Genomic DNA, 23,618 nt, shown 5'->3' on the forward strand with positions numbered 1-23,618 from the left:
CTGATACTGAACCAAGGATGCATCTTCAAGCACTTTATAGGAAGGAGCAAGGAACATGGATGGGAGAGAGAAGAAGTGAACACAGGGAAGAAAACACACTCAGTCAATCAGTCCATGAGAATGACTGCAAAATGCTGAAGAAACATGGAATATATGGACAAGATATAAAGGAGAAATGTCAAAAGGGAATTGCTGAGAGGGCTGTTTGAGAAACACCAATCCAAAAACAAAGACATGTTAAGTCACACATGCTTTACAAAAAGAAGTCAAGCAGGTTTTGAGGGGAGAAAAGAAACAAGATATTGAACTTTGCATCATTTGCCTTTGGAGCCCACCATGTTCACTTGGTTCTGAGGCCAGTGGCCCATCTCTAGCAAGGAGCTCCTCAACTGAGGAGCCTGCCCAGGGCCCCCTTCACATCCTTGTTCCTCAGGCTGTAGATGAAGGGGTTCAGCATGGGGGAGACCACGGTGTACATCACTGAGGCAATGGAGATTCTATGGGGAGAATGGGTCACAGCAGAAGTGAGGTAGACCCCCATACCTGTACCATAAAACAAGGAGACCACAGAGAGGTGAGACCCACAGGTGGAAAAGGCTTTGTACTTGCCCTCAGTGGATGCCATTTTCATTAAGGAGGAGACAATCTGATAGTAAGAAAAGAGGATCCCAGTGAGAGGAAGCATACACAGCAGGGCAGTGGCCACATACAAACAGACCTCATTGATGAATGTGTCTGAGCAGGCCACCTTGAGAATCTGAGCCAGTTCACATGAGAAATGTGGGATTTCAGTGCCTATACAGGTCAGCCATCTCAAGAGTAGAAGATGAACAAGGGCAACACAGAAAAGAATTAACCAACACATCAGAACCAGGAGGACACAGAGGCGGGCGTTCATGATGACCATGTAGTGCAAGGGGTGGCAGATGGCCACAAAACGGTCATAGGCCATCACGGTCAGGAGGAAATTGTCCATTCCAGCAAAAACCATAAAAAAATACACCTGAGCGAGGCATCCTATGTAGGAGATGTCTTTGCTCTGTGCCTGGATGTTCACTAGCATCTTCGGGACAGCGGTAGAGATGAAACAGATGTCAACAAAAGACAGGTTGGAGAGGAAGAAGTACATGGGGGTGTGGAGGCGGGAGTCTGAACTGACAGCCAGGATGATGAGCAGATTCCCAAGCATGGTGATCAGGTACATGGATAAGAACAGCCCAAAGAGGAGGGGCTGCAGTTCAGGGTCATCTGAGAGACCCAGGAGGAGGAACAGTTTTGATACTCCTGTGTGGTTTCCTGCTTCCATGTAGCTGGTGTGCCTGCTGGGGAAGGAGGCAAAAGCAACTTTCAGTGAACAGCCAACGGGCACCTGAGATAGTCACCACACTTTGGTTCCACCATTTCATGCACAACTAGCAACCCCCATTTGTCCGTCCATTGCCAGTGATTCTCTCATTCAAGGGGTAGCCTATTTCCATTTTAAATGTGTGTAATTATTCAGACATTAATTAAGAAGAAATATCTCTCTCTCTTTTTATCACCCACACAACAGGTTCAAATTCTCCTGTTCAAATTGATAAACATAAACCAATTTCTTCTCAGATAACACCCTTCCAAAATGATTGAAGACATTTAATTCCTTTTCTTCAATATCTCCACACATCCCTTGTTCAAAGAAGTCATTTCGTGGTGATTAAGTCATGGATTTTCAGTTCCAACAACCTCAAGTCTATGACCTGATTTGATGTCACAGTTAACTCTCACTTACCTTTTTTTTTAATTCTAAAATGATTTTTTTATTATTGGTGTTGCCCCAATACAATTTTTTTTCTACTGTACAGCCTAGTGACCCAGTTACACATACATGTATAGATTCATTTTTCTCTCATTATCATGCTCCATCATAAGTGAGCAGACATAGTTCTCAGTGCTTAACAGCAGGATCTCATTGCTCATTGTGGGTCCTCTCATTACATCCTTTGTGAGGTCTGAACATGCCTTTGTACATGGTGAGATCTCAATACATGATAGCTATTATTACTATCATTATTCACCCATTTTTATGATAATTATTGTTGATACATAAATCTCCCACTGTATAGTACAGAATTGCGATTTAGAACATGGGATCTTAGGAGTTCCCTGGTGGCCCAGCAGTTAAGGATTCGTCATTATCAATGCTGTGACACGGGTTCAGAAAGAAAAACAAGGAAAATGGGATCTTGAGTCAGGCTTCCTTGAATAGAATTTTGGTCCACCAGCTTCCATCTGTGTGACCTCAAGACAAAGTTATTTAATCTTTCTCAGGGCAGATGCCTCACCTCTACCATGGGAGTAACATTCCATAGGCTATAAGACTAATGAGTGAGTTAAATGGGATGATATAATTTTTCTAGTGTGATTCTTCTGACACATACTGAAGACACTTCATCAATGGGGATTGTTTAAATAAATAAATTTGTCTTACAAATTCTCTATCAATGATCATCATTCCCCTTAACAAGGACGTCATCAAAGATGGAATTCCAATTATAAACACAACAGGCCTGTTACCTCTTTGGACTGCCATGTAGCACTTCTAATTAGTGATGATTGTATGGCTCCTGCTTTCAGGTACGCCCGCCAGGTGCATTCTTCCAAGAGGAGGAAAAGCATAAGAACTCAAGCATAAGAAGAGGAAACAAATCACAAAACTTTCAAAATAAAATCAAACTGTATGAGAATGTGAGCTCATTTGTTCATGCTCAGAAGTGGAAATGTATTGCAGTAAAAATCAGTGGTGTTCACTACCAAATAAGAGAAAGTTTTGATTAAAAAATATTCAAAGGTCCCATAGATCAAACCACCATGAAAAATTGAAAGGCCAATTTCAGATGAAAATAAATGTATACATTCTCCATAGTAGAAAAACGTTTGGCATTAGCAATGCCAAGAGAATGAAAAAAAAGGAAAAAAAACCCATTGAGGGAAAATTGGCTCTGGGGAGGTGTGTGGGAGAGGGCTCTCTGAAATATGAATATTGAACTGTGAGAGGAAAGAAGGGTGATTGTAAATCAGAGGAGATAGGAGAAGGACAAGCATGTTGGGCTGAGAGAACAGAGTTCACACTTGCCCTGTGGGTTGGTGCGCTTGATAAGGGCAGTTGGTTGAAGGTAACTGAGAAGCCAGTGAGATGGAGAACAGAGGGTGAGGTTCAGAAGGACAGAGGGTGAGGTCCACGAGTGGAGCTTCCTGTACTATTCTTTTTCTTTAACATTTTATTCTTGTCCCACTGGGTGTGGTGTAGGTGGAATGTACGTTTTGGAAAAATATATTTTCTCTCTATCTCTTTTTGGATGCATGCTCTTCATGTGAAAGTTCTGAGGTCAGGGATCAAACATGTGTCACAGCAGCAACCAGATCCTTAACATCCTATGCCATAGGGAACTCCTTCCTGTGCTATTCTTGATGTTCTCTCATGTTGGTAATTCTGTATTTATTTGTGGGTCAGAAGTTGTGACTGGTTTTGCTCATCAGCATCTTTCCATGGACTTACATGCTGCCTGGCCCATTGCAGGTGCTCAATTCCTGCAAATGATAGACATGTTATAAAGACTGAGACCAAGAGTTCCCATGTGGCTCAGTGGTTTGAGGATCCAGCATTATCACTTCCATGGCTTGGGGTGCAACTGTGTTGTGGGTTCGATCCCTGGTCCATCATCTTCTGTAGTCCTCAAGAGCATCCAAAAAAATAAAAAAAAGATGGAACCAAAGGGATAAAGAATAACATAAGAAAGAAAATTTCAAGGTCATCACATGCTTGAATACTGAAACAAAATTGAATATTCATATTATATAAAATGGTTTCAAATCTCTCTTAAGAAAATTACATATCCTAAACAAGTAATACCTAGTCTAAGAATGAAGAGCTGGCTCAATACTAGGAATTTAATAGAATTCATCACCAAAATAGGTGGATGAAGAGAAAACATAGTTGAAATCACACTGGAAACTGCATTTGAGGAAACGTTAAGTGGCAGTCAGTACTGACAGTTAGGAGCCAGGACAGAGCCTCTCACTAAGGCAGGAAACCAAGGACAATTTCTTAACCTAATACAAAATGCTTTGATAACAGCTATGTCCGCCGGATATTGCATATCACATCCTTAAAATATGTGCAGTAAATTTATGAACAGGGTAAGGCAGATTAGTCTAACTTCAATATGTCAATAGTCTCCTGAATATTTAAGGAGATTGGTTCAATGAGAAAAGGGACTGTCTGAGTACAGAGTATCAGAAAGAGTTACATTAATTGTAGCTGATATTGCGGACACCTAAGTGAGACAACAGCCATCAGTACAAAACCATTAAGTGCTAACAGTACTGCAAACTAGGTGCAGAATACAACAAGTTCCCTGATGGCTCAGCAGGTAAAAGATCTGCCTTTGTCACTGTTGTGGCTTTGGTTACTGCTGTGGCTCAGGTGCCATCCCTGGCCTAGGAACTTCTGCATGTCACCAGTGTGACCAAAACAAACCAACCAGCTGAGTGGAATAATCCAATCACATGAGTAATAAATCCGACCATACCTTGTGCATATTCAGTCTCCATTGACTACTTGATGAATAAATGGTTGGACACAGGCAGTCCAACAGGAGCCTGCAATTGCTGAAGAGTAGGGCAGAGGTGGAGACCCAACAGAAAAATTACTGGGGAGAAGATCTACATTCCAAGAAGAAAGAGAAGGAAACCGCAAGAGCTGGAAAAGTCTTGTTTCCACAGAAACGAAAGCACCTTCAAAGTACAGAGACTTCAGTGTCATGGAATAAATGAATATGGGACTTCACATATCACTGTTCTAGAGGATAAGCCTGGTTCCCCCTTTCTCCCCTCTCTTCTCTCTTACTACCCCAACCCTTCCTGGAACCTTCTTTCCAAAAGATATCCCTGCAGCCTTCTGTTTTCCAGGGTCTGTCCTTGGAAAGCCCAGTTCTGTTTGCACTTGGCTGGGCTCAGAGAATTATAGGAAAGGGGCATTGGGCACATGTCTCAAGTTGCCAGCATCTCAGGGGTGGATTCCCAGAGGTGCTCATTAAATAAACTTTTCCATTGTCTTTCCATTCTACAAACAATGCTGGTCCTTTGGGGCACAGACATGAGAGAGTGGAAGATTTTCAGCCAAGATGGACAATTTTCAGCAAGCAGCCTTGGAGAGACATGAATTCCCTTCCTCCCAGAAGAAATTCCTCTTTCTTTGGTTTGGCTTTTAAATGACAAGGTGTCCCCTAGAGAATGTTTAATTCCTACAGGAACCAGACCCAAGAACCACCTTTCTGGAATGCTCTTCCCTTGAAAAGTCTTTGGAGATTTCGTGAATCGCTTGTGTCCACAATGTCATGGAGGCCGAGAGGTCCTTTCTGAAGAAAAGCACAGTGATTAATAGTTTGGGTTTTCTTCAAAGGACCTTCACAAGGAGGAGGAAAAGGAGTTTCCTTAATGAACAGTGGGTTAAGGTTCTGGTGTTGTGGCTGCTGTAGCTTGAGTCACTGCTCTGGAGCGGGTTCCATCCCTTGCCCAGGAATTTCCATATGCCCCAAGTGAGACCAAAAAAAAAAAATGAGTACTGAACAATATTCCTTCATATTGGCTGGAACCACGGAAGCATTTGTTGATATTGGAGAGGGCTCTAAATACACCCAGGTAGAGTGGATTGAGGAGTATTAAGGAAATCTAGCTGGCAAATATAAACTACATAAAAAGATTGTCTGGGGGAGTTACCATCATGGCTCAGTGGTTAATGAATCTGACTAGGAACCCTAAGTTTGCGGGTTCGATCCCTGGCCTCCGTCAGTGGGTTAAGGATCTGGCATTGCCGTGAGCTGTGGTGTAGGTTGCAGATATGGCTTTGATCCCACATTGCTGTGGCTCTGGCATGGGCCAGCAGCAACATCTCCAATTTGACCCCTGGCCTGGGAACCTCCATATGGTGCAGGAGCAGCCCTAGAAAAGGCAAAAAGACAAACACACACACACACACACACACAAAAGGTTGTCTGAGAAATGAAAGAGAGAGTAAGGTATGCATTTAAATGAATATAAAATAAGGAAGAGGCTATCCCTGCTGTGGCACAATACCCAGCCCAGTATACTGAGTTGAGCTGCAGCGCAGTTTGCAACAACACCTCACATCTGATCCCTGGCCCTGGAGCTCCACATGTCACAGTACAGCCAAAAAAAACATTAAATAAATAAATAAATAAAATAAATAAAATAAGGGAGTGTAAAAAAATCAATAGATGATCTAGGATGATGTTTCATTTCAAAGAGAATAATTATATCTGGTGCAGGCATTGGACTGCATAGGCTATTCTGGCTACATGATTTGCAGGATGCAGTATTCCGTATAAATCAAGGACAATCCTGATGTGACATTCATCCAATTTATAGAATGCATGGGTCCATAAATCAAGGGTTCAGAAGAGAAGAAGGCCCATTTACCATCACACTCAGTGGGGAGTCTGTGCTCTTGTCTCCACTACTCTGGCCTCTGCAAGTTTAGAGGTCTTGACTCTGTAAAGAGGACATACCTTCAGAGACCGTGGAAAAGGCCCATTGAACTTGAAGCTATGCTACTGCCTGGGACTTCAGGTCCTTTATGCCAAGAAGAGGAGTCTCCCTCTGGGCAGGTGTGACTGACCCTCGACATCAATATCATTTGGGTCATGGCAGTGGACAGGTACTGGTACTCTGCTGTGCCCAGTCAATGGCTGGGAGCTGCCAGGACCAACTTTAGTGGAAACACAGTGGTGGATCCAGATGGCTATGGGTCAGTTATGCTTCCACAGCAAGAGATCTGAGTTCTGTGACCCTGGGAGATACAGTCCTTTAGCTGAGGGCAGTTCAGAAAGACAGCTAAAGGATGGATGAGCTATCATAGGGCTGCACTGTCTGTACCTGGATGATATTCTGAGGCAGAATCTTGACAACAAATCACAGCATTTACTGCCGTCTGTACTATGGGACCTTTGGGTCAACTTTATTTTAAAGTCAGATACAATTGTCTTATAACATTATATTCGTTTCAGGTATACAAGGCAGTGATACAATATATGCATACATGGCAAAGGGATCGCTATGTATGTGAATATAATGGAAGGTATATAAATATAATGAAATACTACACAGCCATAAAAAAACAAGGAAGTTCTACCTCTTTGCTACAATATGAGTAGACTTAGAGGTTATTAATCCTGGTGAATAAGACAGATAGAGAATGACAAATACTGTATGTTATCACTTCCATGGGGAATCTATAAAGCACATGAATAAATACAACATAAAGGAAGCAAACTCACAGATACGAACATCAAACCATTGGGGAGAGGAATGGGAGGAGGGGTGAGGTAGGGATAGGGGATTCGGAGTCATCAACTACTATGTGTAAAACAAATCAGGAGTTCTCTCATGACTCAGCAGGTTAAGGATCCAATGTTGTCACTGCTGTGGCTCTGGTTACAGCTGTGCTGTAAGTTTGATACCTGGCTCAGGAACTACCACAAGCCACAGGCCCATCCACAAATGAATAAATAAAATCAAATAATCTACAAGGATATATCGTACAGCACAAACAACATGCCCAATGTTATGTCACTTTTCAAAAACTTTAGTGGTGTAGAGTTTTCTTACAATATTGTGTTAACTTCAGGTGTACAGCAAAGGGAGTCTGTTGTCATGTAGACATATATACCCATTCTTGGGGGGGTTCTTTTCCCAAATAGGTTAACATACTTACTTTTTACTAGATTGCCAGTTTAGTACAAAAGCATATCTATCAGAATAAAACATAAAAGCGATGCATCAGGCAAGGTTCAGAGCAGGAGCTGCCACGCCCTCTCCCAACACAATCCTCTCCCCATATGTCCACTGGTTCACCAGCCTAGAAGCTTTCTGAGCTCTGTCCTGGATTGTTATGGAGACGTCATTACTTCAGCAGATTTAACGACATCTTTGACCACTGGTGATTGCTTCAATCATCAGCCCCTCTCCCCTCATACAAGTTCCAAGGTTATAATAACTTTATTATTTTTTAATGGCCACACCCACGGCCTATGGAAGTTCCCAGGCCAGGGGTGGAATCCCAGCTGCAGCTGTGACCTATGATGGCACAAAGCCAGATCCTTTAACCCACTGCACCAGGCCAGGGATTGAACCCACGCTTCTACAGGGACCCCAGGCACTGCAGTCAGATTCTTACCCCACAGCACCGCATCAGGTACTCCAAGGATGCGATAACTTTAAATGAAGTATACTCTACAAAAATATTGAATCACTATGTTGTAATATGCTGTTATTATAAAATGATACTCTATACCAATTACACTTCAATTAAAAAGATGACCATCACAGCATGTCTACTTGACATCCATAAACATACATGGCTAGAAACTGGATTTTTGTGATGAGGTTTTCTTCAGATCTACTGTTTCACTAACATTTAAATATACAAAACAGTCCACCTAAATGAATTAGAAAAAGAAGAACAAAAAAGTCCTAAAGTCAGCAGAAAGAAGGAAATTATAAAGATCAAAGAAGAAATCAATAAAATAGAGACTCAAAAAACAATAGAGAAAATTAATAAAACCAAGAGCTGGTTCTTTGAAAAGGTGAACAAAACTGACAAACCCCTGGCAAGACTCCCTAAAAAGCGGAGAGAAGAAACCCAAATAACCAAAATTATAAATGAAAAAGGAGAAATCACAACGGATACAGCAGAAATACAAAAACCATAAGAGAATACTATGAACAACTATACGGCAACAAGTTTGACAATCTGGAAGAAATGGACAATTTCCTAGAATCTTACAGCCTGCCAAAACTGAATCAAGTAGAAACAGACCAACTGAACAGACCCATCACTAGAAATGAAATTGAAGAGGTCATAAAATCACTCCCTACAAATAAAAGTCCAGGACCAGATGGCTTCACAGGTGAATTCTCTCAAACATATAAAGAGGAATTGGTGCCCATCCTCCTGAAACTCTTTCAAAAGGTTGAAGAAGAAGGAATACTCCCAAAGACTTTCTATGAGGCCACCATCACCCTCATTCCAAAACCAGGCAGAGATACCACCAAAAAGAAAACTATCGCCCAATATCATTGATGAATATAGATGCAAAAATTCTCAACAAAATCTTAGCCAACCGAATCCAACAACATACCAAAAAAATTATACAACATGACCAGGTTGGGTTCATCCCAGGTTCACAAGGATGGTTCAACATATGCAAATCAATCAGCATCATACACCACATCAACAAAAAAAAAGTCAAAAATCATATGATCATCTCAATAGACGCAGAAAAAGCATTTGACAAAGTTCAACATCCATTCATGATCAAGACCCTCACCAAAGTGGGTATAGAGGGAACATTCCTGAATATAATCAAAGCCATTTAAGAGAAACCCACAGCAAATATAATCCTCAATGGGGAAAAACTGAAAGCCTTCTCACTCCAATCTGGAACAAGACAGGGATGCCCACTCTCACCACTGCTCTTCAAATAGTTTTGGAAGTCCTAGCCACAGCAATTAGACAAACAAAAGAAATAAAAGGCATCCATATAGGAAGAGAAGAGATCAAACTGTCACTGTATGCAGATGACATGATTCTATACCTAGAAAACCCTAAGGACTCAACCCCAAAACTCCTTGAACTGATTCATAAATTCAGCAAAGTGGCAGGATATAAGATTAACATTCAGAAGTCAGTTGCATTTCTGTATACCAGCAATGAAACATTAGAAAAGGAATAAAAAACACGATACCTTTTAAAATTGTACCACACAAAATCAAATACCTCGGAATACACCTGACCAAAGAGGTAAAGGACCTATATGCCGAGAACTATAAAACCTTAATCAAAGAAATCAAAGAAGATGGAAAGAAATGGAAAGATATTCCATGTTCCTGGATTGGGAAAATCAATATTGTGAAAATGGCCATACTACCCAAAGCAATCTACAGATTCAATGCAATCCCTATCCAATTACCCAGGACATTTTTCACAGAACTAGAACAAACAATCCAAACATTTATATGGAACCACAAAAGACCCAGAATCGCCAAAGCAATCCTGAGAAACAAAAACCAAGCAGGAGGCATAACTCTCCCAGACTTCAAGAAATACTACAAAGCCACGGTCATCAAAACAGTGTGGTACTGGGATCAAAACAGACAGACAGACCAATGGAACAGAATAGAGAACCTGGACATAAACCCTGACACCTAGGGTCAATTAATCTTTGACAAGGGAGGCAAGAACATAAAATGGGAAAAAGAAAGTCTATTCAGCAAGCATTGCTGGGAAACCTGGACAGCTGCATGCAAAGCAATGAAACTAGAACACACCCTCACACCATGCACAAAAATAAACTCCAAATGGCTGAAAGACTTAAATATATGACAGGACACCACCAACCTCCTAGAAGAAAACCTAGGCAAAACACTCTCTGACATCAACATCATGACTATTTTCTCAGGTCAGTCTTCCAAAGCAATAGAAATTAGAGCAAACATAAACCCATGGGACCTCATCAAACTGAAAAGCTTTTGCACAGCAAAGGAAACCCAAAAGAAAACAAAAAGACAACTTACAGAATGGGAGAAAATAGTTTCAAATGATGCAACTGACAAGGGCTTAATCTCTAGAATATATAAGCAACTTATACAAACCCACAGCAAAAAAGCCAATCAATCAATGGAAAAATGGGCAAAAGACATGAATAGACTGTTCTCCAAGGAAGATATACAGATGGCCAGCAAGCACATGAAAAAATGCTCAACATCGCTGATTATAAGAGAAATGCAAATCAGAACTACCATGAGATACCACCTCACACCAGTCAGAATGGCCTTCATTAATAAGTCCACAAATAACAAGTGCTGGAGGGGCTGTGGAGAAAAGGGAACCCTCCTGCACTGTTGGTGGGAATGTAAACTGGTACAGCCACTATGGAGAACAGTTTGGAGATACCTTAGAAATCTATACATAGAACTTCCATATGACCCACAATCCCACTCTTGGGCATCTATCCAGACAAAACTCTACTTAAAAGAGACACATGCACCTGCATGTTCATTGCAGCACTATTCACAATAGCCAAGACATGGAAACAATCCAAATGTCCATTGACAGATGATTGGATTCGGAGGAGTGGTATATATACACAATGGAATACTACTCAGCCATCAAAAAGAATGACATAATGCCATTTGCAGCAACATGGATGGAACTAGAGAATCTCATCCTGAGTGAAATGAGCCAGAAAGACAAAGACAAATACCATATGATATCACTTATAACTGGAATCTAATATCCAGCACAAATGAACATCTCCTCAGAAAAGAAAATCATGGACTTGGAGAAGAGACTTGTGGCTGCCTGATGGGAGGGGGAGGGAGTGGGAGGGATCGGGAGCTTGGGCATATCAGACACAACTTCGAATAGATTTACAAGGAGATCCCGCTGAATAGCATTCAGAACTATGTCTAGATACTCATTTTGCAACAGAAGAAAGTGTGGGGGAAAAACTGTAATTGTAATGTATACATATAAGGATAACCTGACCCCCTTGCTGTACAGTGGGAAAATTTAAAAATATATTAAAAAATAAATAAATAAAAATAAATAAATAAATAAATATACAAAACAGTATTATGAGCCATAGTCCCTAAGTTGGACGTTACTTTGTAAACTGGACATTTGGTCATATTGACCACTTTTACTCATGTAACCCACCCTCCACTCCCTGCCTCTGGTGACCACCAGTCTGCTTCCCATATCGATGAGATTTTCGGTTAATTCCACATAAAACGAGGTCATATGGTACTTGTTTTCTCTAACGCACTTCACTTAGCATAATACCCTCAAGATTCACTCATGTTGTCCCACAAGGCAGGATTTGCTTCCTTCTCCCAGCTGATTTATATATGTATATACAATGAGGATTTATAATATATAAGGAATTGTATATATGTATATACAATGTGGATTTATAATATGTAAGGAATTATATATATAAATATACATGCCAAATTTTCTTTGCCCATTTATCCATCAGTAAACACAGGTGTTTCCAAGTCTCAGCTATTATAAACAATGCTGCAATGAACATGGGGATGCGGATTTCATTTGGAAGTAGTGTTTCTCTTTCTTTCATATAAATACCCAGCAGTAGAATTACTGGACTGTGTGGTCATTCTAGTTTTACTTTTGGGAGGTCCTCCATCCTGTTCTCCACAGTGGCTGCAACAATTGGCATTCCGAGCAACAGTGCACAAGGGTTCCCTTTCCTCCACACCCTCACCAACATTTGATAAGCCCTGAATTTTGGGGGTGTGGGGGCAATGTCCTGGGCAAGAGGAAGTTCCCAGACCAGCGATTGAAGCCTTATCACAGCAGTGGCAATGCCAGATCCTTAACATCTGGGCTACCAGGAAACGCCAGTCCCTGTATTTTGATAGTGGCCATTCTAACAGGTATGAGGTGATATCTTTGTGGTTGTGATTTGCTCTTCTCTGCCGAATAGTGATGTTGAACACATTTTGAATTACCTGTTGGCCAGCTGTATGTCTTCCTTGGGAAAGTGTCTGTAAAAATCCTCTGCCCTTTTTTAGTTGGATAGTTTTTTTTCCTAATATTTATTGGTATGAATTCTTCCATATATTTGGAATATTAACCCCATATCAGATATACGACTTGCAAAAACGTTCTCCCATTCAGCAGGTTGTCTTTTTATTTTGTTGTTGATTTCCTGTATTGTGCAAAAGCTTTTTATTCGTCATGGTCCCACTTGTTTCTTTTGGCTTGTGTTCCCCTACTTGGATCAACATTTTGGCTTAGGTTCTGGAGACAGCTCTTTTATAATTTCCATGCATCATTTGTATTTTTTTCATTTTTTAATTATTTATATTTTTTTTTTGGTTGTTTGATTTTTTGGGCCACACCAGTGGCATATGGAGGTTCCCAGCCTAAGGGTCGAATTGGAGCTACAGCTGCCGGCCTACACCACAGCCACAGCAATGTGGGATCCAAGCCACTTCTGCAACCTACACCACAGCTCACGGCAATGCCAGATCCTTAACCCACTGGGTGAGGTCAGGGATAGAACTCTCAACCTCATAGTTCCTAATTGGATTTGTTTCCACTGTGCCATGACAGGAACTCCTATTTTTTTCATTTCTTTAAGTTTTCTGGAGGTACAGTTGATTTACAATGTTGTGATCATTTCTGCTGTACAAGAACGTGACCTAGTTATTCCTTTACACACATCTGTACGTTTGCAGATCCTTTTCCCATTAGATCATCACAGAATGCTGGGTAGAGGTCCCTGGGCTATACACCAGGTCCCCATTCTCTGGTCATTCATACACCTCAGTGTATGAATGCCAATCCCATACCCCTAGCCCATCCCTACCTGGATCAACTTTTTTGCATAGGTTCTGGAAAAGGCTCTTTCAGAGTTCCCAAGGCTTGTTTTTAGGGGAGAGGGTGAGTGAGATGATCTACTAGTAAGAGGAGCATCCAGGGGTCAAACTATATCTTCTGGTTATAGAGGTGCCTCGAGGCCACGAGTGATCCTCATTGTCTCCCTCCTGGACTATCCATTCTCCATCCGCCTCTCCTTGAATGACACCTCTGCTAGACTCGATGGCTTCCTTGCTGGGGGAGACCTGACCCTCAACTCTGAGAGTTCTCATCCCTGGTCATCATTTCTTGCTAGACCATGGCTCCTGTACTTGACCACTTACTGTCAAAATTGGGAAAGGTACTATCAGGGAATGCCCCACAAACATTTCCATCACCCCAAAAGGAAACTTGGCTCCCATTAAGCAGTTACTAATTACTCTCTCTACTGGAAACCACCAATGAGCTTTCCTTCTCCATGGATTTACTTATTCTGGATATTTCACATAAATGGAGTCATACAAAGTGTGACTTTTGTGTCTGGTGTCGGGTTTGTGAGATGCATCCACATTGGGATATGAATTAATACTTCATTCTTACAAATATTATTAGGAGGTCCTGCTCTGGTGCACTGGGTTAAGAATCAGACTGCAGCAGCTAGGGTCTCTAAAGGGGCTCAGGTTTGATCTGAGACCCGGGCACTGGGATAAAGGATGCAGTGTTGCCACACACTTGTGGCTTAGGTTGCAGCTGTGGCTCAGATTCAATCCCTAGACTGGGAACACCACATTTGTAGCCATTAAAAAAGAATTATTTAGAATGGTTATTTGCTTAATATTCAATTCTTCCATTCATTTCTTAAAAATTTTTTTGGAGTATAGTTGAATTAAAAAGTTATGTTGGAGTTCCCGTCGTGGCTCAGTGCTTAACGAATCTGACTGTGAACCATGAGGTTGCGGGTTCAATCCCTGGCCTTGCTCAGTGGGTTAAGGATCTGTTGTTTCCGTGAGCTGTAGTGTATGTTGCAGATGCAACTCGGATCCTGCGTTGCTGTGGCTATGGCATAGGCCAGTAGCTACAGCTCCGATTCGACCCCTAGCCTGGGAATCTCCATGGGCCATAGTAGCAGCCCTAGTAATGGCAAAAAGAAAAAAAAAAGTTGTGTGAAATCAGGCATACAGCAAAGTAAGTCAGTTATACCTATACATCTATCTCTTCCTTTTCAAATTCTTTCCCCATAGAGGTTATTACACAGGGTTGAGGAAATTTCCCCGTGCTAGAAAATAGGTCCTTGGTGTGTGTCTAGTTTATAGATAGTCATGTGTATATGTCAATCCCAACCCTCCATTCCTTCTTGTGACTGAATGGAGATCCAGGAGATGCATGTGCCACAGTTTGTTTATCCATTCATCCAGAGATGGGCATTGCGATTATTTCCATGATTCTCCTATTGTATATATGCTGCTATAAACTTGCATGAACCAGTAGTAGTTTGAGTGTTTATTTTCACTTATTTAGAGTGGGATGACTGAGCCATATGGTAATTCTATGTTTGTCCTAAGTACAAGCTCCAAGAACCTTCCTGAAAGTCTATTCTTGTCTCAGAAGCAGCTTTTCAGGGAACATGACCTGAGTAGTATGCACAAGGACCTGGGAGAGCTAATTTGTGATGCCTGGGGGTCTGGAGGTAGAACTGACAGCTCAACCGAGAACAACCTCCATGTTTTTGCCTTCCTTCCTTTGCTCTTTCCTTCCATCAGCGGGATGGCATAGATGGTTTACACAGTCTATCCTTTCGAAACCTTTGTGCATTTAAACATCAAAATTATTCACAAGGCAAATAACCGTTTTTAAGCAGGTTATGAAGGCTCAGAAATTAACATCACAAAACCACTATAGCAAACACTTGAATTGGAAGACATTTATGCAGAAATAATATGGAAGGGTTTTTATGTAAAAATGTGATAAATAGGAAGGTGGACACACTAGAGAGCATAGAGAGGATATTGCTTATTTTTTAGATTTTATCATAGAAGTATGCGGTACACAAATTCCTCCATTTATTTGAAGAAAAGAGTGCTTAGTCAGTTTGGACTGCTGTAACAAAATACCACAAAGCAAGGGGCTTTTAAGCAACAAAAATATATTTCTCTCAGTTCTGGAGGATAGAAGTCTGAGATCAAGAATCCAGGGTGATCAATTTCTGGTGAAGCTTCTCTCCCACGTTTTAGACGGTCCACTTCTCATTGTGTCCTCACAGGGCAGAAAACAGACAGAAAAAGCAACTTCTCTCCTGCTCTCCCAAGGGTACCCATCCCATCATGGGGGCTCCATCTGCATGACCTCACCAAATCCTACTTACCTCCCAAAAGGCCCACATCCCAATACCATCACATGGGGGGAGGGTTTCAACACAAATACTGGGGCAACAGAAACATTCAATGCAGAACAAGTATGAATGGGTCAATGAGAGCTTCTAATAAGAATGGGAAGGGCTGTTACTAAGACCAATGATATGTTTGTTTCCAGAGAAACCTACAATACAAAATAAGTTCCATGAGGAACTCACAGAGTAGATTCAGCTTTATTCCCCAAAACAGTCCTTCGCCTCAATGGACAACAAATAAGTTGTAGCCATTCTGGTGGGTGAATTGATGACTATCTTGATTTGTCTAACAGTTATGTGGAAGAGACTAAAGATAAACATTTGTGTACAGAAAAGAGAGTATAAAAGTCACAAAGGGAAGTTCCTCAGAAGCACTTGCTTTTGGAGGTGAACACATGGAAGTACTTCAAGCATTGGTGTTCAAAAAAGAAGGACAAGTCTCAAGCTCAATGAAGTTGGAGATTTGGTATTGCTGAATGCCAGATATTGACTCTTGGTTATCATAGTAACTCCCCAGTCACAGCATCCATGGCTCTTCACACGGGGAAGAAAGACCAGCTGAAAAGCTTCCTCAGGGCCCCCTTCATGTCCCTGTTCCTCAGGCTGTAGATGAAGGGGTTCAGCATGGGGGTGACCACAGTGTACATCACGGAGGCCACTGTCCCCTTTGAGGAGGAGGGGGAGAAGGCAGAACTGAGGTACACGCCTAACCCTGTCCCATAGAATAAGGAAATGACCACTAGGTGAGATGCACAGGTAGAAAACGCTTTGTACCTCCCCTCTGTTGAAGACATTTTCAATATGGAGGAAAGAATCTTAGAGTAAGAGAAAAGGATCCCAGTCAGTGGAGGAATAGCCAGCAGGCCAATCACAGTAAACATTGCAATGTAATTGCTGAGGGCATCAGAACAAGAGGACTTAAGAACCTCAGTCAATTCACAGAAGAAGTGGGGAATTTCCATGTGTGTGCAGAATGAGAGATGCAGCACCATCAGACTGTAGAGGAGGGCGACTAAGACACTCAGGGACCAAGAGACTAGAGCCAGAAGGCCACAGAGGTGTGAGTTCATCATGATCATGTAGTGCAGGGGGTGACAGATGGCCACAAAGCGGTCATAGGCCATCACAGTCAGGAGGAAGTGGTCCAGATACCCGAAGGTGAAGTAAAAATATATCTGGGTGATGCAGCCTGCATAGGTGATGGCTTTGCTTGCTGTCTGGATATTCACCAGCATTTTGGGGACAATGGTGGAACTGAAACAAATATCAGAAAATGATAGTTGGGAGAGGAAGAAGTACATGGGGGTGTGGAGGTGGGAGTCAGAGTGACAGCCAGGATGATGAGCAGGTTCCCAAGCACGGAGACCAGGTACATGGACAGGAACAGCCCAAAGAGGAGGGGCTGCAGTTCTGGATCTTCTGAGAGGCCCAGGAGGAGGAATTCTAAGACACCTGTTTGGTTTCCTGCATCCATGGAGCTAATTCTGCCAGGTAAGCAACAAAGCAATGCTAATTAAAGCAAACAAACAGGAGTCCCCAAATATAAAAATATTTTATCCTGTTAATGACACCTCAGAAAAAAACACACATTTTTGACCTAGTGTCTACCATTAACCCTGTGAGAGGATTTTAAACACCATTATTCTATACATGTAGCACTTGGGGGGAAAATCTATTCCCCTCTTCCGAATTTTTTTTTTTGTCTTTTCGCCTTTTCTGGGGCCGCTCCTGTGGCACATGTAGGTTCCAAGCTAGGGGTCTAATCAGATCTGTAGCTGCTGGCCTGTGCCACAGCCACAGCAGCACAGGATCCAAGCTGCATCTGCAACCTACACCACAGCTCACAGCAACGCCGGATCCTTCACCCACTGAGCAAGGCCAGGGATTGAACCCACAACCTCATGAGTCCTAGTTGGATTCGCTAACCACTGAGCCACGATGGGAACTCCTTCCCCTCTTCTGAATTTAATCACAATTTATCAGTTGCCTCTATGCTAATAGTCCATCAACCTTGTTGTGTTGGTCACTGTTCATCATTTTACTTCTTCTGTACTTTGGCAAATAGCAGCTGTTTTGTGTACCATAAATGTTCCCAATGACATGGAAACTAAAAGATTATTACCTGAAAGCTTCAGAACCTGGGTGAGCCCATGTCCATGCCAAGTTGTTAACTAGTTGAATATCTCACACCCTCCTTGTGTTGGCAGCTTGCTTTCTTGCAATGCACAGTGTACATCCCACATCACGCCCAGCATGGTGGATTCCTGGAAGTGCTGCCTCTCAGGTTCTGCCTTTACAGAGAGTAGCTGGTGGGTCTGGGCAGAGTAGTCATCCAAGACCCTGAGAGGGGACACACCTTTCCACTCCACTGAGTGTTTCTGCCTCTTCCACTACCGCTGGTGAGGGGAGAGATGGACAGAAAAGAGAAGCTTATAGGCTGTACTTCCAGGGCCACCTCGACTTGGCCAGGAGCAGCTCCTGAGGCTTGCCCTTGACCATCGCCCTTCACGGATGCTGTAAGATGCTTTTTTCCCTGTGCCAAGCTCCTACCAGAGTGGCCTTGGCATTTCAGCACTTCAGGTCTCTAAATAACAGGCAACTTGCTCCGTATCTGACAACAACAATGGCCATCACCTAGGTAACAGTAACCGACACTCTTTTAAGCTCTTTCCTGATATTACCTCATTTAATCTTCCCTACACAGCTCTAGGCAGCATCTACCTTTTGAATCTCTATGGTAACTGAAGTTCAGGGAAGTCAGGTGACTGCCTAAGGTCACACGGCCAGGAGGAGACAGTGCGAGGATTTAATCCCCAGCACCCTGGCTTGTGTCTTCTATGAGTGGACATTCCAAAGCTCCCAAAGTATTCAACATTGTGCAATTTCACTAAAAATAACCGTGACAAACACAACCAAAGCAAAGTGACCTTTCTCACCTCTGAAAGTACAGTATTTTAAAATGTAACAATTATCATGTATGATGGTCTCATTTCTGGTGGGAGAACACTTGTTAAACCTGTTTCAGCCTGAAAAAGTCAAATCTGGAAATAATATTTTGTATGTAAACATACGTGTACACAGATACGTGTCCACAAGTAAATGCGTCTAGATCCTAGATGTTTCCTATCATGTCTTATTATCTGCATTTTCTAAGATGTCTATCAACATTTTGCATTACTTTTAAAACCAAGCACATAAAATTAGAAGAGTTTTAGAAGTTTTAAATGTTGGAAATAAATGATTAATAAATAAATCTAATGAAAGAATCTAGCATAAATATAGAAAATAAACCTATAAATCAATGAATTTTTAAAAACAAGAAAATGTTTATATTGATTAATCCAAACTTACCCTTTATATACAATAATTGGTCAAAATCACGGCAAATCCAATTTTTCTGTCTTTTTTTTTAAGGGGCACACCTTGGCATATGGAAGTTTCCCAGCTGGGGTAAAAATTGATCTGCAGGTACTGGCCTACACCACAGCCACAGCAATGCCAGATCTGAACAGTGTCTTCAACCTACATTGCAGCTCACTGCAATGCTGGATCTTTAATCCACTGAGTGAGCCCAGAGATAGAACCCACTTCCTCATGGATACTAGTCAGGTTAGTTACCACTAAACCACAGGGGAACTCCTGGCAAATCAAATATTAAAATGAGAAATTAGGAGTTTCCCTTGTGGCTCAGCAGTATAAGAACACAACATAGTGTCCAAGTCAATGTGGGTTCAATCCCTGACCTCACTCAGTGGGTTAAGGATCCAGCACATCCCCCAAGCTGCAGTGTATGTCACAAGATACAGCTTGGATCTGGCATTGCTGTGGCTGTGGCATAGGCCGGTAACTGCAGCTCTGATTCAACCCCTGACCTGCGAACTTCCACATGCCTTTAAAAGAAAAAAATTTTGGAGTTCCCTTTGGGGCGCAGTGGTTAACAAATCCGACTAGGAACCATGAGGTTGCGGGTTCGATCCCTGGACTTGTTCAGTGGGTTAAGGATCCGGCATTGCCATGAGCTGTGGTGTAGCTTGCAGGCACTGCTTGGTTCCCACATTGCTGTGGCTCTGGTGTAGGCCATTGGCAGCAGCTCAGTGGGATAAGGAAGCGGTATTGCCTTGGGCTGTGGTGTAAATCACAGACAATGCTTAGATATGGTGTTGCTGTGGCTGTGGCGTAGGCCTGCAGCTACAGCTCTAATTTAAATCCTTGCCTGGGAATTTCTACATGCCGCCAGTGCAGCCCTAAAAAGACAAAAAAAAAGTAATGAATGAATGAAGAATAAAAATAATAATAGTGATGACCACACTCTATCAAATTTAGCTCATTTATAGTAATCCTGACATAGGATTATTATTTCTGTTTTGGAAATGAGTAACAGAGAGAACTGACCAACGTGCTGCAATTACATGCTGTAAATATCAGACTAGGGACTGGACCAGGATATGACTTCAGAATAGATAGGAAGTTGTGGTATGGGAATTTGAAAAGGAAAAAGGGCCTTTATAAGTCAATGTGAAAGGAAGGACTAGTACAGCCTCAGAACAGACTGGTTTTTCAAATGAAAAGAATAGCTTAAAACATCCCACTGAACAAAAGTCAATCCTAGGTGGAGTATATTTGTTTCACTTTTTTGCGGCCACATCTGTGGCATATGGAAGTTCCCTGGCTAGGGATTAAATCTGAGCTTCAACTGATGCCTCTGCTACAGCCATGCCAACGCCAGACCCAAGCCACATCTGTGAACTTGCCGCAGCTTCTGGCAATGCCAGATCCTTAACACACTGAGCAAGGCCAGGGATCATATCTGCCTCATCATGGAGACTAGTCAGGTTCTTAATCCACTCAGCCACAATGGGAACTCCAGAGAGAGTAAATTTTTTAAATAAAAATGTATATTTGACTTATTAGAAGAAACTGTTATAGGGAGTTCCTGTCATGGCGCAGTGGTTAACGAATCCGACTAGGAACCATGAGGTTGCGGGTTCAATCCCTGGTCTTGCTCAGTGGGTTAATGATCTGGCATTGCCATAAGCTGTGGTGTAGGTCACAGATGCAGCTCGGATCCCACGTTGCTGTGGCTCTGGTGTAGGCTGGCAGTTACAGCTCCAATTAGACCCTTATCCTGGGAACCTCCATGTGCCGTGGGAGCAGCCCAAGAAATGGCAAAAAGACAAAAAAAAAAAAAAAGTAGAAGAAACTGTTGTAAATATGTTATAAAACACAGACAAAGATTTTAACAATATGACGGAAAACCATAATTGATAAAGAGAAAGGCTGGGCACTTTGAATGCATAAAAATGTATGACAAAATACACTGTTAAAAATGTAAAAGATATGCCACAGAGGAATGAAGACATTGAAAAGTAGATAGTTTTGGTACCAGTACCACACTGTCTTGATGACTGTGGCTCTGTAATATTGCCCGAAGTCTGGGAGAGTTATGCCTCCTGCTTGTTTTTGTTCCTCAGAATTGCTTTGGCAATTCTGGGTCTTTTGTAGTTCCTATAAGTTTTTGGATTGTTTGTTCTAGTTCTGTGAAAAATGTCATGGGCAATTTCATAGGGATTGCATTGAATCTGTAGATTGCTTTGGGTAGTAGGGCCATTTTTACAATATTGCAACATGGATGGAACTAGACTCTCATACTGAGTGAAGCAAGTCAGAAAGAGAAAGACAAATACCATATGATATCACTTATATCAGAAATCTAATATATGGCACAAATGAACCTTTCCACAGAAAAGAAAATCATGGGCTTGGAGAGGAGACTTGTGGTTGCCCAGGGGGAAGGGGAGGGAGTGCGGTGGATGGGGAGTTTAGGGTTAATAGATGCAAACTACTGCCTTTGGAAAGGATTAGCAATGAGATCCTGCTGTGTAGCACTGGGAACTATGTCTAGCCACTTATGATGGAGCATGATAATGTCAGAAAAAATAATGTATACATGTATGTGTGACTGGGTCACCTTGCTGTACAGTAGGAAAAAAATTGTATTAGGGAAATAACAATTAAAAAAAGAAAAAAAATGTCTTAAAGAAAAAGAAAGAAAAGTAGATAGTGAAGGATTAGTGTCTAGAACATTTAAATATTTTTAAAAAGCCTATATTCCTAAGAATTTGTAAGAAAATATCAAAAACCCAGTTGGAAATTGGAAGAGAGATATCAATATGCAGTTCTCAGAAACAGAAACGTAAGTGATCAATGAAACAGGAAGACTGGATTGGAAGGCAGCACAACCAAATCATGATTCTAAGATGCTCAAGGTAAATAGTGGGGTAACTGTGAGTCACTGGGGACTTGAGCTTTTTCTCCAAAATGCTGTGCTTGGCCATGCCCCAGGCATGTGAGAGTTCCCTGGCCAGGGATGGAACCTGTGCCATAGCAGTGACCCAAACCACTGCAGAGACAACACTGGATCCTTAACATGCTGAGCCACAAATGAATTCCACTTTTTTTAAAAAAACACCCAGTATTCCCATTGTGGTTCAGCAGTAATGAACTCAGGTAGTATTGATGAGGATGCAGGTTTGATCCCAGGCCTCACTCAATGGGTTAAGGATCAAGCATTGCAGTGAGCTGTGGTGTAGATTGCAGACATGGCTTGGATCTGGTGTTGCTGTGGCTGTGGTGTAGACTGGCTCCAACTGGACCCCTAGCCTGGGAAATTCCATATGCAGCAGGTATGGCCGTAAAAAGCAAAAAAATAAAAAATAAAACAAAACAAACAACAACCGAAGGCAAATTTAGTTGAAAATAAATGTTTACATGCCCCATAGTAGAAAAAATGGTTGCTTTAGTAATGTAATTCATTAAAGAGAGAAAAAAAATAATTGAGGACAAATTATACTCTGAGGAAGTGGGCAGAAAAGGCCTCTCTGAAATATGAATATTGAGCTATGAGAGGAAGGATGCATAATTATTAATCAGAGGAAAGAGAGGAAGGGCAAGCACTTGGGGCTGAAAGAACAGAGTACATGCTTGCCCTGTGGGTTGGTGAGCTGGGTAAGGGCAGATAGTTGAGAGGCCAGAGAGATGGAGAACAGAGAGTGAGGGTCAGGAGGACAGAGGGTGAGGCCCACAAGTGGAGCTTCCTCTACTATTCTTCTGTGCCTCTCATGTTGGTAATTCTGTTGATTTGTGGGTCAGGGGTCATGACTTTTTGCTCATGGTTGTCTTTCCAGGGACTTACATGGTGCCTGGCAGATAATAGGTGCTCAACATATGCAAATGTTAGATGTATATAAAGATTGAAGCCAAAAGCATCAACTGTAACACACAAAAAAGAACCCTCCAAGTTCATCACGTGCCAGAGTATAGACACAAAATAGAAGAGCAAAATTAAATAAACTGCCTTTGTGCATATTTAAAAATTAATATATCACAAATGAGTAATTCCTATTCAAGGAATGGAATTCTGGTTGAATCTAGGAGGTTTACTAACACAATTCATTTCAAATATAGGTAAATGAAGAGGAATTATAACCACAATTACAACAGACAATGCCTTTGAGAAAATGTAAGTTCTCTTACTGTGGTTAACAGCCAGGACAGAGCCTCTGGCTGAATAAGGAAACTAAGTACAATTTCTTAATCCAATAAAGAATAGATATTTAAAAACTGAAGCCAGAAGGATATTCTATGTTAAAATACTAAAATATTTGCATTAAATTAATGAACAGGACAACAAAGTCCACACCAATATCACTCACTAGATATTATTTTGACCATCTAAAGAGACAGGTAAGTTGAGAATAGGAAATGAGCCTGAGTACCGAATGTCAGAAA

The 23,618-nt window shown here is 41.7% G+C and overlaps 1 protein-coding gene and 1 pseudogene across 1 annotated transcript; both read right to left on the reverse strand.

Annotated features, from left to right (window-relative positions):
* LOC100514092 (olfactory receptor 7D4-like) lies at positions 386 to 1,306 on the reverse strand. Its single transcript, XM_003123235.1, has one exon. It carries the CDS (start codon positions 1,304 to 1,306, stop codon positions 386 to 388), a length of 921 nt encoding a protein of 306 aa, XP_003123283.1.
* LOC100518770 lies at positions 16,367 to 17,304 on the reverse strand (annotated as a pseudogene).

The sequence above is a fragment of the Sus scrofa genome, chromosome 2, assembly GCF_000003025.6.
Source record: "Sus scrofa isolate TJ Tabasco breed Duroc chromosome 2, Sscrofa11.1, whole genome shotgun sequence".
Lineage (NCBI taxonomy): Eukaryota > Metazoa > Chordata > Mammalia > Artiodactyla > Suidae > Sus > Sus scrofa.

What these genes read in the sequence shown, in the direction of transcription:
- LOC100514092 (XM_003123235.1), bottom strand. Translation starts at nt 1,306, where the DNA reads ATGGAAGCAGGAAACCACACAGGAGTATCAAAACTGTTCCTCCTCCTG.